We start from the raw sequence: 16,635 nt of genomic DNA on the forward strand, positions 1-16,635 counted from the left end.
TATCTGGCATATATACTAGCTGCTAAATACATTAATTATACCTGTATTCAATCACAATATAATTTTGACGTTTATTTCGGTGTGTGTGTGTGTGTGTGTACGCACGAACATGTAAACACGAACACACATACATGTGTGTGGAGGTCAGAATGTAACTTGCAAGAGGTGGTTCTCTTCTGCCATGAGGGCTCCTGAGATCACAGTCAGGTCATCAGGCTTGGCTGCTCCTTTACACACTGAGCCATCTTTCTGGCCTTTCATTGCACTTTTAAAATACAAACATATTTGAGATGTGTAATACAAATAGAAGATGGCTGTCCCCCCACTGTCACTCCTCCCCAGAGGTTGGTCATGCTGGCGAACAGCTTGCCGTCCTTGTTCTCCATCTGTGCACGCACAGCATGCATCACCCGCATCTTCCTTCCACGAGAGTAGGGCCATGTCACGCAGGAGTAGATCTCCACTGTGGCAGGAGTGAGTCCGCACTATGGATGGCCCTCTGTTCTGGCCGTGGCGATGCTCACTCACACACATCTGAAGAGAAACCATGGAGCACGGAAGAGGCTCGGCCGTGGTGTCAGCCAGCATTGCCAGGAGGTAACTGGAGCATACGTGTACTAGGGTTGGTCACCTGCTGGTTACACAACCACACAGAGCTGTTTACCCAGTCATCTCAATAGCACTCCTAGAAACCCTGGGGGTAGAAGCTGTGATTACCCCTGTTTCAGGTAGATGGAGACACTTGTCTGAGGCCAAGTGGTGGCCACCGCTGATCCAAGGCTTGACCCTCTTGCTATAACAGTGGCTTTTCTGAACCCTGAGCCTCATGCACTTCAAAGAGACACATGGAGTATATAGCTCTCACCAGCCTCGACCTTCATCGACCTTCAAATCCCACACATACTCCCATCTGTTTGGGGCCGTCATCCTTGCCTTCCCTCCACCCGAAACCTCTCCATCCTGACTTTTCTCTAGCTATTAGGATCTCTTCCTCTTAGCCCAAATGACCCTGGCCAGCTTGCCTTGAGTGTTCGTCCTGCCTGGTTTTGTTCATGGTGTATATCACTACTGCAGGTTGACTTGTTTGCCTAGTAGGGCCCTGAAAACAGAATACTTGTTGATTTTGCTCATCCCTGACTCCCTATACTAAGGGCAGGGCTGGTTATGTAGCAAGGGTTCAAAAAATACTCCTGAGTGAGTATGTGCTCGAAATCCAAGATCCCATGTTGGTATAAGAAAACAGTTCAAATTATAATGCATATTTATCTGGGACATTTTCTAGAACCTTGTGTTGGGTTTCTTTTTTTTTATTGAGGCATAATCCACATATAGCAAAATCTATGTACTGCCATCTCATGGTATAAGGTATTGCCAGCAACCCTAAAAGTTCTCGTGCCCCTTTGAAGACACACATGCCCACTCAAGGCCTGGTGAACGGAGATTACGACTTGCTCAAATGCCCCACTGGTGGGGTCCCACATCTGCAGACACTGAGTCTGTGTTTTTCGCTTTGGAAGCCTGTCACTGTGGCTGGGTGTATACTAAGGACTTGTTTGTTCCTTCTCTTGGAGTGGAGCCCACAGGGTGACTGGGGCTCAGCTATTCAGCTCTTAGCCAATTAAGATCCATCTACATAGATAACAGCAATAAAGCAGGCTCACTTAGACCTGCTCAGTCACCAAAACTACATACTGGGGTCTGCATGGAGGACCCTTCCTTTCTTCCTTAGTCTCTGCCTGCTGAGACATCTCCTTTCCCCTCCTCTCCTCTGCCCTTTTCACATGCCTTCTTCCAAAGAGGATCGTACTTACTGCCTCCATCGAACATATTTGGGAAGTGAGGTCCAGGAGCATCCAGAGCGCTTCCAGGGCGCACAAAGAGGAAGGCAGCAGAGTGGGGGCTTGAAGGTGAAGGAGTGGTGCACGCTGGGGATAGGGAATGCTGTGGTTCGGATCTGAGAATTGGCTGCTCCGAGGGGCTAGGAAAGGTTCTGATAGTCTGATCCTAGTGGGGTGATACCCGGATAACAGCAGAACCCTGCCTGGGTCAGGTTCTCAAGAGGGTTTCTTTCCACATCCATTGACTGGTGCCTCAGCCTGGCCAGCCCTGGCTGCCTGTCTAGGCTGGTCTTAGTACCCAGAACCCCAGCCTGGCTGACAGGCCATCTGGCTGGGATTATCTGCTGAGGGCCCAGGCCAGTGGGTGGGCTAGCCGACTGGATAACAGGATACAGCTGTGGATGGCTTAAGCCCCGCCCAACTACTTACAGTCACAGGCCCAGTGGGGAAAATCAGTGAGTCTGCTTTTAGGGAGCCCTAATCACTCAAGAGGACCCTAACCGGCTCTATAGACTGAGGGAGACCTCATGGAACCAGGGCTTTCCTCTATGTGTGTTTGTTTTAACTTGAAACCTACAGTGTGTAGAATCCACGTCAGCCCTGACGTGTAGAGAGCTCTCTGGAAAGTTCTCCCTCAGAAATGAACTTGCTGCTGACTGTCTAAGTAGAAGCTCAGGGCCCTGGAGTCTGCATCTGACCCAAGTTCTAGAAGGTTCATGTTGAGCAGAGTCAACAGGCAGAGCTGGCACTGCTCCGTGCACCCTAGCCACTGGTGGGCCCCAGCCAGCCACCCAGTAGTGTCCCTGGGGAGCTGAGGGAGGAGGTGAACAGACTGGAAGTTCTTCCTGGGAGCTCAGCAGATAGACTTAATAGCAGGATGTGTGGGATGAACAGAAAAGAAGTCAAGATTAAGGTCTGGGTTTGGGCCTTCAGGATTGGGTGGGGCCATTCGCTGAGAGGAACAAAAAGGAGAGAGGACTGAGATCCAGGGACAGGGAAAGAGGGAGGACTTGGGCCTCTGCTGGGCACGGGAAAAGCTAGTTGTTTGGTGCTCATTTCTTTATTTCCTTCTCTACTCATTTGTTTTTGAGACAGGGTTTCAAGGTAGCCCAGGCTGGCTTTGAATTCACTAGGCAGCTGCAGATACTCTTATATTACACAGCCCCTTGTCTACCTCCAAGTGCTGGAATTCCCATATCCAGTTTTAGAGATGCTTGTCTGAAACTTGTGTAGCTATGGAGAGGTGCCCAGGAAGAATTCCTCATAGGAAATGGTAAGTCATGAACTATGAAAGTCTCAGGAGTGGCCAAAGCACACGTGCAGTATCCCAGGGCTTTGAAGAGCTGAGTCCTTCAGTGTCTGGCCCCAGAGAGAGCCTATGCATTTTCTTAGAAACATATACATTCAACTAGGGATGGTGGTACATGCCCATGACCCCAGCACTCAGGAGGCTAAAACAGGGGGGTTGTTGTGAACTCAAGACCAGTCTCCTAAGTTCTGGGCTATAGAGCAAGACCCTGTCTCAAAAAACCACACAAACACACACACAAAAGAAAAACTAAAATCAAGGCCCTTAGAAGAGCATCTACTAATACTGTAGCTATAATCTAAATATTAAAGACCAAATTGACAGTGAAACTGTTGCCCCATCCAGTGGGGTTCTGTAGATATCCGGCTAAGGATGCAAGCATTCAGAATTTCTCTTTGTCATGGAGTCACAGGACATGCTGGGCCAGCTCATCTTTGTGGCCTGAACTACATTTGATGGAAATGTCAAATTGCAATCACAAATCCATGTCCAGTGTCACCTTGCACTCACTCAATGCCGTGGACTCCTGAAATCTCTTCACGGACTGTCTGGTCCCCTCTCGAGGACCCCTGGCCTAGGGAAAGAAGGGATAAAAAGGCAAAGAAACCATGAGAAGGAGGATTCAGCAGTGCCCCGGTTCTAAGAGGAGAGTGTGTTTGATTGTATGTGTGTCCTGCAGCTATGCTGGTGATAGTTACAATAGGAGATAAGGGGTCAAGGAGATCACGACAAGGTGAATTAAAGGATCTTGGCAGGACTAGGGATGGAACCCAACAGATAGAGCCCTCGCCACACAAGCCTGAGTTTGGATCCCCAGAACCCAAGGAAAGCAAGGTGCTTGTAGCACATGTCTGCCATTCCAGCCCTCCTGCAACAGGGGAGAATGAGACAGGAGAAATCCCCCAGTAGCTCTCAGGCCAGTTAATCGGCAGGGGTAGACAAGAGACCCTGTCTCAAACAAGACAGAAGGTAAAGACCAAGACTCCGGGGATAGAGAAACTGGGAGGCAACTGGAGGGAGCGGGTCCTAGTTATTAGATGGATCTGTGAGCACATATCCTCCATGTGCTGCAAGAGAGGGTTAGGGAGGGCTGGAGAGATGGCTCAGTGGTTAAGAGCACTAGCTGCTCTTCCAGAGGTCTTGAGTTCAATTCCCAGCAACCACATGGTGGCTCACAACCATCTGTAATGAGATCTGGCGCCCTCTTCTGTCGTGTGGGCATACATGGAGGCAGAATGTTGTATACACAATAAATAAATAAATCTTTAAAAAAAAAAGTGATGATGCAGAGGAAGAAGGAAGATGAGGGCAGAGGCCTGGCGATGCTCCAGGCTGCTCCACACATCTTCCTTGTGTCTCCACTTCAAGGTCTCAGTTTTATAAAGAACACACAGCTGCTCCACGTTCGGTAGTATTGGACCAGGTCTGGAAACCCACGTTTCTAACCAGCTCCAGTTGAGGCTGATCCATGGACCACTCTCTAGGCTTTCCCAGTGCTCTTCCTATGCCCGCTGGGTCTTGGCAGTGGAGCATACACGGGAAGTGCTCATGGCAGAAAGAGATGGGTGGGCAGAGGAGAGACGAGGGAGGGTGGGCAGAGGAGTCGGAGAATGAAGAAGGAATCAGCCCAAGGGAGCCAGACCCCCATTCAAGATCCCCATCCCTCCTTGAGAGCCCTGGCCTTCCAAGGGCCCCTTTGAGTGGCCCCTGTGGATCTTAAGGAAGCCTGAGTTCTGGCCTGAGAGACAGAGGGACCCAGTCAATGAGTGCAGCCAGGAGCAGTGAGGCAGAGGCTCAGCCTGGGAACTCGCTGTTCAGCTCTCCAGCTTGATCTTGGCTTCCCAGCACACCAGCGCCATGGCCTCTCAGGAAGAATAACAGCCCTGCCAAAAAAAGCAAGCCAGCTCAAGGCATCCAGGGCCCTTCCTTGGATGCTATGAGTTCAGCCATTTGGCAGACAGCAGGACTAAAAGAAAGTTCGGTTTGGCAGATGGACACGGAAACCTGTACAAAGAAAAGATGTGAGCCCTCCCAACCCTCCTCTGCCATAGGCCAGTTCTCCCTTAGGAAGCTGGGGAAAGGCAAGGCATGAGGGCTACACTCTGATCCTTGCTGAACCCGTTTTCCTATCACTTCCTTGAACACAATTATTGAGTAGCCACTGTATACCTGGTGGTGTGTTAGATATTGGAGATGAAATATTGAGCAAGACTGTATCCCTGGCTTCCTGTAACTGACACTCTGGAGGGTACTGAGGACTGGTAAGTGTGATGTCAGTGAAATGACATGAGGGAGTGACCGTGTGAGTGGAGAGGTTCCGGAGAGAGTACAGGGGACGTAGCATGTGGAAAGGCCTGAGGTGGGCAGGTGGCTGTCTTGGAGGGATGCGTGGAGCACAGCCTCTGGAGTAGAACGAGAGATGAAGGGAAGGATGGAGGAGGGAGTGGACTGGCTCTGGAGGAAACAGCAAATCCAGATTTTTTAGCTTTTCCTATAAGATGGGAACCCTGGGGTAACGTAGAACAAAGGAGGGGTGTGGCTCACCTAGTTTCAACAGGACCCTTCTGGCTGTCCAGCGGGGGACAGATGGTTTGCAACAAGAATAAAGACAGAAGCCAGTGGGGGAAACCTAGGGAAGGGAAACACTGGCCTGACAGGGCACAGTCTCAGCCTGGGGTCTACCCTAGCTGCTGCTCCGTACTCTGCCATGCAGCTTTGTAGGAGGGAGCGACAGGAGGCTCCTCCCAGCCCCTGCCCTGTCACTGCAGCCCTCTGTCTCCCTACAGCTGGAGAAGTCCATCCTGAGGAGTTTGAGGTCAAACCTGGTGCAGGCCAAACAGCACACAGACCCGAACCAGACAAGCACCGTGCTAGCACCGAGTGCCGACGTCGTGAACCAGACTGTGGCTCAGACCCACAAGTTGACTTCTGTGGAGGCCCAGGTAACAGGAGAGCCACCAGAGGGCTTCCTTTTTCTGCCACTGTCCCAGTGAGGCCTGAAGTCCCCTGGCCTCCTCTCTCTGATGACACATCCACAGAGCTGGTCATCTTGCTCTAAACTGCAGTCCTGGGTCGGACTTCTCTGTGAAAGCTCAGTGACAAGACTGGACTGGGCACTGGGGAGCAAAAGAGGGAGCAAATGGAGTGGGGAGGAAGGAGCAACTGTTTGCTAAAGCCCTCGTGTGTGCCAGATACCACGTGAGACCCCAGATCCAGGCTAGAGCCGTAAGCAAAACTGTCAAACTTCTGTTGACCTGGACCCCACCAAGAAGGCAAGTGGGATACACGGCCCCTGTGTGTTACTCAGTGGCAGTGCCAGGGAGCCAGCATGGCACAGAGAGAAAGAGGGGTGTGCTGGGTGCATGGGTAGAATGGGAGGCGATGAGTCCAGACAGCAAGGTCAGAAGGACACCGGGATATAGTGCTAATAGGATGTGTACCAAGTTGCTAGGAAGAATACAGCAGACAGGGAGAACAGCATACATAAAAGCTCAGAGGTAGAGGCTGGGCTGCTCCAGGAATATGGAGGAGGGCAATGGCCTGAGAGACAGAACAAGGAAACAACAGATGGAAACTGAGTCAGGGGCCCAGTGAGGATGAGCTTTCCATGGAAGGGTTCTGAGCAGAGGGGCCACAGCATGAAAGGCTGCCTCAGACCGCTTTGTAGGAAAGGGATGAAGGAGGAAAGGCAAGAGCAAGGCACCTGGTGAGGCCAGCGCAGGACACTGGATGAGAGGCAGCAGACAGTGAGCTAGCTGGCTTTCTGTTGCTATGATAAACACCATGACTAAAAGCAACATAGAGAGAAAAAGAGTTTATTTAACTTTTGCTTCCGGTTAACAGTCCATCATCGAGGGAAATGAGGGCAGGAACTCAAGCAGGAACAGAGGCAGGAACCATGGATCAATGTTGCACAATGGCTTGCTGTCCACGGCGGGCCCACTTTGCTTTCTTATACGGCTCGGGACCACCTGCCCAGGAGTAGGATCATCCTTAGAGGGCTGGGCCCTTCTAAGTCAATCAACAATCCAGAAAATTCCCCACAGACATACCCTCAGGCCAATCTGAGAGAAGCACTCTTCTAACTGGGACTCCCTCGAGAACCCTGGGCTGTCAAGTTGACAGCTGAAGCTAACTAGGAGAAGCCAAGATGCCATGTGGCCTTAGGGGGAAAGGAAGTGGTGAGGGGCCATTTGGAAGATGGGGCTGATAGACCCATTTCATGTGGGGTCAAGGATATGCCTCTGGAGCCCAGACGGCTAGAAGATTGGCATTGGCGTGCAATAGCAGTAATGAGGAAGGGCAAATCAGAAACTGGATGAATGAGGGAGGGCCTGTGAATAGTAGTTAGCTAGTAGCTATGGAAACTCATAGCTTAGGTTGCAGTGGGTTAGTAAGTTTCAAGAGTGGCAGCAGGCCCTTGGGCCTATATAGCAATGCCCCCACAATCCTCCTGCTTGTTGAGACAGGTCCCAAACCAGACATCACACATAACGCTGGAGAACTTACTGACCACCAACAAGCTGGAAAGACAGGTGCTGATGCAGAGCCAAGAGCTGCAGCGGCTACAAAGTCGCAACAGGTGAGCGAGGGCGGGGTTGGAGCTAGGCAAGAAGCTAGAGCTCCCCAACATCGGGATGGGGCTGGGGCCTGGATTTGCTCTTGGGTGAAGGACCACTGTGGCATGGAGCTAGGATGAGGGACAAAGCTGGGGTAAGGTTGGGATAAATAAAGATCAGAACTAGGTTTGGCATCCAAACAAGCCCTGGTGATGATAGGGTGGGGCTTAGCCCAGGCAGCACCAGGCCTGGCTCCCAGATTTGGTATTGACAGAGACTGTCATTTTCCTTTGATTCTTTCCCTTCCCACTCTCCTTCTTGTCATGGTGCTGGCGATAGATCCCAGTTCCTTGCACATGCTAACAAGCTCTCCACCTCTGCGTCAACCCTCAGTCTCCTCCCCCAGCCCCCACACACTGCCCTTGTTTGGAGTTTATGTTGTTGGTTTTGTTTGTTTGTTGGTTGGCTGTCAGTTTGTTTTGCTTGAAGTGGGTTTTCACCTTGTAGCCCAGCTGTCTTTAGTCTTACTATGCTCCTGCCTCAGCCTCTGGTACTGGCATGATCGGCTTGTGCCCCCCACACCCATCTCTCTCTTCCTGTTTTAATTTTCTTTTTATTGTTGTTCTTGGTTTTTCGAGACAGGGTTTCTCTGTGTAACAGTCCTAGCTGTCCTGGAACTAGCTTTTCTAGACCAGGCTGGCCTCAAATTCACAGAGATCCACCTGCCTCTGCCTCCCGAGTGCTGGGATTAAAGGCCTGCACCACTACTATCTGGCCTATTTTAGATTTTCATTACTTTATTAAGATAGAATTTTTACACCTTTCAGTCCACATTGTGAACTTTAACTGGCTGCCATAACTGTCAGTACACAGCCTGACCTGACCATTCACGCCCCCGTCCTGGAGAAAGCAGTCCCCAGCGTCTGTCCTCACGGTCAGTCTGGTGCTCTGGACTAGTGTGCACTGGGGACACCTGAATTTACACAGACAAAAACAGCGCTGGGGTAGAGACAAGGCAGGGAAACCCAACACCCAAAGCCCAGAGCGTGGTTCTGCAGTTGAGTGATGCACATGTTGTTCCTTTCTCCAGCTTCCCAGAGTTGCTCCGAGTCTATTTCCCAGTCCCCATTTCCAGCTTCTCACTAATCCGCCCAGAGATGCGACCAGTGCTCTCATACCTCACCTCCCACAGACAGGAGAGAACTCCTAGAGAGGAAGAGATGGCTGGAAAGCTTTCTTTTCTTAAATGTGTCTTTGCTTTTTATACCAGGTTATGCCTTGGGCTTATTGTGCTAATGGAGCTGTATGAGGCTCAACTCGGAAGTGGAATACTCACATAGTATGACCCAGGGCCTGACTTCCACCCCAGCCCTGCAAGTGAACAACTAAAGAAACACTAGCAATGCACCCCAGTCATGTGTCCCTGTCCCTCTATTCACTCCTATTCCTGTGACTCCATGGCCTCTCTCTCCTCGTGATCCGAGCTGCAGAGGACACAGACTACAAGGCTGTGTGATCCTGCAGCAGTCACAGACTGAGCGTGTCTGAGCCACTGCACTGTGTGTGTAGCTGTCATACTCAGCCCCAAGGAAGCAGTGGGTGGGATGAGCGTTGGGGAAAGAGACCTTGCATCCCTGCCAAGAGACATGAGCCTCCCTGTGTCCTACCTGGCAGGGCACTGGAGAGCAGGCTGCAGGCTTTGGAAGCTCAGCACGAGGCCCAGATGAACAGCCTCCAAGACAAGAGGGAACAACTGCAGAACCTCCTCGGCCGGCAGACAGGGACCCTGACTAAACTAAAGAACCACCTGCAGGCCCTCAGCAGCAACTCCAGCTCCCTGCAGCAGCAGCAGCAGCAGCTGATGGAGTTAGTACAACGCTTGGCCCGCCTTGTAGCCCAGAACCAGCGCACTGGTAAACAGCAGTGGGTGTGCGTGGGTTGGGATAGAGATCCAAGGAGGGGAGGGAAGAGACCTTAGCTATACCCCTGTTCCACTCCTGTCCTCAGTTTCCCCATCTGCTCATCTGCTGAATAGAAGTGAGGTAACAACACAGACAACCATAGCCTATGCAAACTAGTCTGTGTCTCGGTTCCCCTTTTTCTTTTCTTTTTTTTTCTTCTTTTTCTTTTAAAACAGCTCTTAACTGATAGCTCTGGGTTGGAACTTGTTATGTAGACCAGGCTGGCCTCAAACTCACAGAGATTCACCTGCTTCTGCCTTCCAAGTGTCAAATTAAAGCCATGTGCCACTATACCCAGCCACCCAGCTCCTCTTGCTTCGCTTGCTACATGCCTCTCCAGGCCTCAGCTTCCCCATAAAATGGAGGGGTTGGACACAATAAGTCCCAAGAGTTTGCTCCCCTTAGCGTTCCTGCCGCTAGACCTGGAGAGCCATATGGAGCTGGGAAGAATGTGGCAAACCCAGGCTGCCACAGAAACATGCCCACCTTGCTCCACGGTCCTCTCTAGCACATCCAGTTCCATCTGCGGTCTCCCAGACAATAAGCATTTATTGAGCACCCACTGTGTGCCAGGCAGAGCCTTGGGTGGCAGGAACTCAGCAGCACACAGCTGTCACGGTCACTGACTCCTGCAAAATTTCCTACCGCTTGGCAGATCTCAGGGGAAGGGGGACTAACGCTTCTCCATTGAGGGCCCACTGTATGCCAGGTACTCTAAGCTGTCCACCGACAGCTTCCACAGCTCAGAAGGCTAAGGGACTGAGCCAGGAAGAGGGTACTTCAGCCTAAGGCCAGCAGGGGCACGAGAGGGGCTGGGTGGGGTAGGACTTCTTTCAGAAAGCACAGGTTGTATGGAATGGATACTGGCTTGGTGGTGAGATACCAAAGAGCCTCCTGCTGTAGGGCAATCAGCAACCACCTTGGGGGAGGCTGGACCTTTGGTAAGGTACCCAACTTTAAGCACTTGGAGGAGTTCCAGGCTGGTAGAGAAGTGGGGCAAAGGATCCTCCTGGCTTCTCCCTAAGCCCAGCAGGCCAGGGAAGCCTTGAGTGGGAGAAGTAGATGCCTTCTAGCCCACAGGATACGCAATGACCAGAGCCATTATGGGGTTGTGCACAGCCTTGGCAGCGAGACAATCTGAATGAGTCCCATGTGTGGCTTTCTCACAGGCAGGGCCAGGGCCAGGGCTGGTGCCTTTCCCTGCAGGCCTGCAGCTAGGCTGCTCCCGCTGTGGCTGAAGGTCTATTCCCTGAGCCCAGGGGGAGGGTGTGTCAAGCACCCACCCCTCGCTGTCCAAACACCTGCCCACTTGCCTGACTGTCACCAGGAAAAGACTTCTGGGAGTTGCTTTTGCCCTCCGTATGGATGGAGAACCCATGGGAGGCTGAGTGAATAGGAGCTGAGGGAAGGATGGGACAGTACGAGCTGAAGCCGGGTGGGCAGCCAGCCTCTTGCTCTGCAGAGCTTCCTCCCAGCCAGTGACGGCTGTGGAGAAGAGGGGAAAAATTCCTGGCTATCTCAGAGTCACAAAGTGAGAACAGGGACACAGCCCCGTCCATGTGATAGCAACCACGGTGCAGCAATCCATCTGCCCAGCTTCCCTGTACTCAGATGAGACACCCAACCCCAGGAAAGGGTGGAGAGGGGAAGGGTTAACCAGTAGAGGGAGCAAAGTTCAAGCCTGGCTGCTTCCCTCACCTCATAACTCACCCAACCTCTCTCACTTACATGATAGGACAGGAGCCTCCAGAAGCTCCTGTGCAGAGAACACACCAAAGACCACAGGGGCTTTGCATGGCGCCTAGAGCCAGAAGGGGGTGGAACCGGACAGCGTTAGCACTGGGTACACATTCCACCCAACTGTTTCACTGACATATCAGTCCCATTTTATTTTTATGCTGTCCCCTGAATTATTTTTCTGCACCCCAAGATGCTCTCAGCAGAAGCTGACTTCCTAGGAAACCCTCCAGCACAATGGTTCCAAGTAAAGGCACTGTCATTGGGCTGCTCTTGTTGCTCACTGAGGAAATGGTCGGTGAGCAGAATCCTGGAGAGAATAGTTAGAGAACCCAGGCCAGTTCCCAGCTCTGCCCTGATGTGTTAGGTACAGCATGTCCTGTCCCTGCTTACCTCTAAGACAGTACCTCCCCTGTATTTGTCTGGCCTCCCAATTCCCATGGGCTGTGAGGGTCTGGGGGCTGCTGACATGTTGGCACTGGAGACCCCTGCTCAGGAAACATTCTGGGATTTCATTTGTGGTATGGAATGGCCTCCTTCAGATGTCTTCCAATGCCAGAATTTGGGAGCCACCATGCAGGTGTAAGGCCCAAAAAGGAATTCCCGCCCCCAGTAGCAACCTGTCTTTTTATTTGTGTTGATAATCACCCCTCCTCAACTTCAACTCCATTCCTCGGTACCTGCCTCCCAGAGAGATTGGGATCTAGTAGAATCCCATCCCAAGCCTACTACGTGAGACAGACGATTTTTAACTCCCTGTGTGTCCAGAGGGTCATGGTAGAGTCTAGTCATTAAATTAATAGCCTTCTGGTCTCAAGAACACATTGCTTAGGGAGTAGGCTGGGCCCTTGAAGACAGGAAGAGCAGAGTGAGTGATCTCTAACTGGGGCTGCAGGGGATCCAGCCTGTCTGTGGGCCACAGGAAAGCCCAGGCTCCACAGGAGGGAGAGGCTGAGAGCCCGTGAGTCAGTCCTCATCCTGTGCTTCACCTTCCTGCCCTGTAATGTAGGAAGTGTCTCAGTGGGTGGCAGGTGTCACCTGCCCTCTCCATGTGCTGGAACATGGCAGCCCAGCTCCAGTTTGCCTGCTTTGGGCATCCTGCTCCAGCCAATCCACCTAGACAGAGCACTGTGCCACAGCCCTGCAGCCAGGTTTCTCCGGCTGGCATTTGAAGTTGCTGAGCCTGCAGAAACCCAGGCTTCTTGCTGTCCATTCCTTCCTCACCCTGTCTGTGCCAGTGTCCCCTGATCTCGCAGTGGACACAGATAACCTTTCCTTCGCCCCATCCCCTGCACTGAGAGCTGTTCCTATGTGGGGATATTGATAACATGTTGATCTCCTCCACACACCCCCCACCTCACGTGGATGGTCCCAGCTCACCATCCCCTCCTGGAAGAGACCTTCATCTTCCTGTCTCCATACCACCCCAGTCAGAGTGTACACAGAGCAGGCAGGTGTGGCAGCCTGGTCTCCTCTCTCTCCTCGCTCACTTCCAGCTGATGTTTTCTTCTCTCTCCCTCTCTCAGTCTTCCTCTCTCCTTCTCTTCTTCCTTTCCCTCCTTCCTTTATTTTGAAACAAGATCTTATGATCCAGGTAGGTCTCAAATTCAAGATGTTCCTACCTCTGCTACCCAAGTGCTGGCATTCCAGATGTGCACTGCCATGCCTGGCCCTCCAGCTGACGTTTGCTTTGTCCCACTGCAGTCTCCTTAAAGGTCCCTAAGCAGCTGTTCCAGGACTGTGCAGAGATCAAGCGCTCCGGGGCCAATGCCAGCGGCGTCTACACCATCCATGTGGCCAACATGACAAAGCCTCTCAAGGTTAGGGGCTCCTGAAGATGGTGCTGAACTGAGGGCTTCTCTGACAGACTCTCCCGCCCCACCCACCCCATCAATACTAGGCTTTATCACCACCATCTGAGAGCCCAGAGAAGGAGGGAGCCCTGCTTCTGGAAACTCTCACCAGGCAGGTTTCTGAGGAAGGGAGGAAGCAGACGTTGACAAAAGCCGGCAGTATAGCCTTTATCTCGGTCTTCTCCAGAAGCAGGCTTCGAAGCAGAATCTCAGGAAATTGTTTTTTGTTGGTAAAGATGGCCAGCTGCTCACGTAACTGACAGCCCTAGGCACTCCTGTTTGTCTTTGTCCAAGCAAGTTATTCCATTTACACAGTCCAGGAGAAGCAGGAGTTGGGTCTATGAAGCTGGTGACGGGCTGACTGGGGGTGGGGTGCCACCTGGTGAGAGGCTCCAAGGTAGCCCTGAGCTTGACACTCATCCACGATAGAGAGTCAGAGGAAGTACGGATGTCAGGAGCAAGGTTCAGGGCAGGTGAGAGGGAATGGGAGTGGTCCTTTTGCGGTACCAAACTGACTTTTCTGCATATATTGGAGGCAGTAGCCTGGTTTGACCCCAGACTGACTTCTGTGTTTCTATATAACCTGCCACACTCCCCTCTCCACACAGAGATCAAGCCAAGGAACTTGCCCTGGCAGAATCTAGCTGTTTCTTCACAACACTCTTGCTTTCCTCGCTGTTCACTGCCATCCAGACAGAGCGAGTGTCTCTGGCTTTCCCTCTGCAATGCTGATAAGTCTTCCTTTCCAATGGGTGTTTGCCCTGTGGGTGTGAGCCCAGAAATGCCAGCACTTTGAAAGTAAATGTGTCGTGTGAAGTTGAGTAAGTTGTGGTAGAATGTGGGCAGATGTGAATGGCTGGAATTTGGGACCCCTAATGGAGACACAGGAGCTGGCCTGGAAGGGAAGCCTTCTGAGCTCAGACCTCAGTGTGTCTTTGGTCTTGCTTAGCTGCACACCTCTCTGGGCTTCCTGTACCCTTTGCGCTCACCACAACAGGTGCCCTGCCTTCCCTCCTTCCCTCCCTCTGTGGACCTGCTGAGCCCCACTCCTGCTCTCTCTCTCTCTCTCTCTCTCTCTCTCTCTCTCTCTCTCTCTCTCTCTCTCTCTCTCTCTCCATCCATCTCTACTTAGAAGCACATCATCATCTGATACCCCCTTCCAGAAGCACCTCTTCCAGGAAGCTTTCCAGGAGTCTCCAGGGACTGTCTCCTTGTAGCTACTCAAGCAGTCCCACCCCCAGTAGTCAGCCTGCCCTGTCAGAGCCTCCTTCAGAGCAGCCAACTCTGCGAGCTGATCTATCTATCTCCCATTTACCAATAACACCCGTGCTCGTTGTTTGATGAACATGGACTGAACCAATTGGAAGAGTGTGTGAGCAAAGTCAGGCTTGAAAGAGTCAGCTGTGCTAGGCTGCAAGCCCTTTGGAAGAAAGGCCCTTGTGTCTTAATCACACATCCAACCCCTGCCTTAAACAGAGGTTAGCATCAAGGCGCTCAGAAGACCTTCATCCAGTCTTTCCATAGGAAGAGCGCTTCCGAGTCTACACTGTATCCAAATTCCCTCTGCTTGCTATGGTTCCACCTCATGAGGTCGTGAGCTGAGTACTTGGCTTTCAGCTGGTGGTGCTATTCTGGAAGGTTCCAAAAAGCACAGGTAGTAGAGCCTAGTTGGAAGAAGTCAGTAGGAGCACACCTGTCAAACCTCAGTCCTTCTTCACTCTCTGCTTCCTGTCTACCATGAATTGAAGCGACACACACGCACATAAAACACACAACACACATGCACACATACACACAAGCACATGCACGTGCACACGCGCGCACACACTTGCACCTATCGCATTTTGTTCCAGGACAGAATGCCAAGCAATTGTGTCCCTGAAAACACTCTTAAGCCATGAGCAAAATAAGTCCTTCCTCCCTCGAGTTGTTTCTGCCAGGTGTCTAGCATGAACTCTGACCCTGGCTGCACCCCTGCAGTACTAACAACTGAGAAGCACCCCGTGTATGTGCAGCCTCTATTCAGAATGTTTGTGATAGTTTGCATTGTTTGTGGAGAACAGGGATGTGAAGAGGTCACAGTATTAACACCCCCGCTTGGCAAACGAGGAGGAGGCTCTGAGAGGGTGTCCCTCACCTGCCTCCTTGGTAGATTTTCCTGATGCCCTTGACCCCAGGTTCACTGCTGCTGGAGAGGAACAGAGTTCAGCCGAGTTACTTTTAGGCTGGCAGAGAGTTGGCTCTCAGCGCCTCCAAGAGCTTCCAGCTGTGTTGTGTTTCCCCCGCCAGGTGTTTTGTGACATGGAGACTGATGGAGGCGGCTGGACTCTCATCCAGCGCAGGCAGGATGGAAGCATGAGTTTCCAGAAGACCTGGGAGGAATACAAAGAGGTAATATGCTGTCCCGGGGGCTCCCAGTCCAGTTTGGGCAAGGGATGCTGTGGGTGGGGACTGGTACACCCTTACCTCTCCCCAGGGTGAACGGCCTGCTCACCTAAAGTCAACTGTCCTGGCTCATTTGTTTTTCCAAATCCCGGTCTCAAACTGAATCCTCTTTTGACATTTCTTATGCATCCGAAGAATGTATTTTTATTTTTGTTTTAATATTTGGGAAAGTATCACATGCATGTTGGTAACTCTTTTCAAAGACCCCAAAGGAGGGACTGGAGAGGCAGCTCAGTAGGTGAAATGCTCGCCAGGTGAACACAGGAACCTAAGTTTGATCCCCAGAATCTATATAAGAAAGCCAAGAAGGGTGGCACACACCTGGGGTTCCAGATCTGGAGATGCAGACAGACAGATCTCTGGAGTTCAAGACTCACTAGCCTAGTGAACCATCCAGCTCCAGGCCACTGAGAGATCCTATCTCAAAACAAAGAGGAGAGCCCCTGAGGAGTGACACCTGGGGTTGACCTCTGGACTGTGCACACACACAGACAGCACATGCACACGCACGAACACACACACAACCCACAGCATACACACATAGCTGCACACAGCACATGTGCACACACGCACATAGCACACATAAACACACATGCACACGCATGTGCACACACATACAGCACACATATATACACACGTTCATATACACAAAAATAATGCAAAGAATAAAACAGGAAAAAAAACTCCCCATTATCCCTGACTATATGGCTTAAATAGATTTTCTTTTGAGACAGTATCTCTTTACATAGTACTGATTTTCCTGGAACTCATTCTGTAGATCAGGCTGGCCTCGAACACACCTGTCTCTGCTTCCTGAGTACAGGATTAAAGGTGCACGCCACTAGCCTCTACAAATTTCTTCATCTTTGTACACATCTATAACACACCTACAAGACAAATTTCTCTTCCTCCTCCTCCTCCTCCTCCTCCTCC

At 51.5% G+C, this 16,635-nt stretch overlaps 1 protein-coding gene across 1 annotated transcript in view; it reads left to right on the top strand.

Annotated features, from left to right (window-relative positions):
* Angpt4 (angiopoietin 4) overlaps positions 1-16,635 on the top strand; it is a 33,467-nt gene that overhangs the window by 9,841 nt on the left and 6,991 nt on the right. The window contains exons 2-6 of the mRNA XM_005363176.1: positions 5,934-6,089; positions 7,617-7,729; positions 9,381-9,619; positions 13,109-13,224; positions 15,547-15,648. Coding sequence (XP_005363233.1) covers positions 5,934-6,089; positions 7,617-7,729; positions 9,381-9,619; positions 13,109-13,224; positions 15,547-15,648 — 726 coding nt within the window. The remainder of the gene's footprint in view (positions 1-5,933; positions 6,090-7,616; positions 7,730-9,380; positions 9,620-13,108; positions 13,225-15,546; positions 15,649-16,635) is intronic.

Source organism: Microtus ochrogaster, linkage group LG8 (assembly GCF_000317375.1).
Source record: "Microtus ochrogaster isolate Prairie Vole_2 linkage group LG8, MicOch1.0, whole genome shotgun sequence".
Taxonomy (NCBI): Eukaryota; Metazoa; Chordata; class Mammalia; order Rodentia; family Cricetidae; genus Microtus; species Microtus ochrogaster.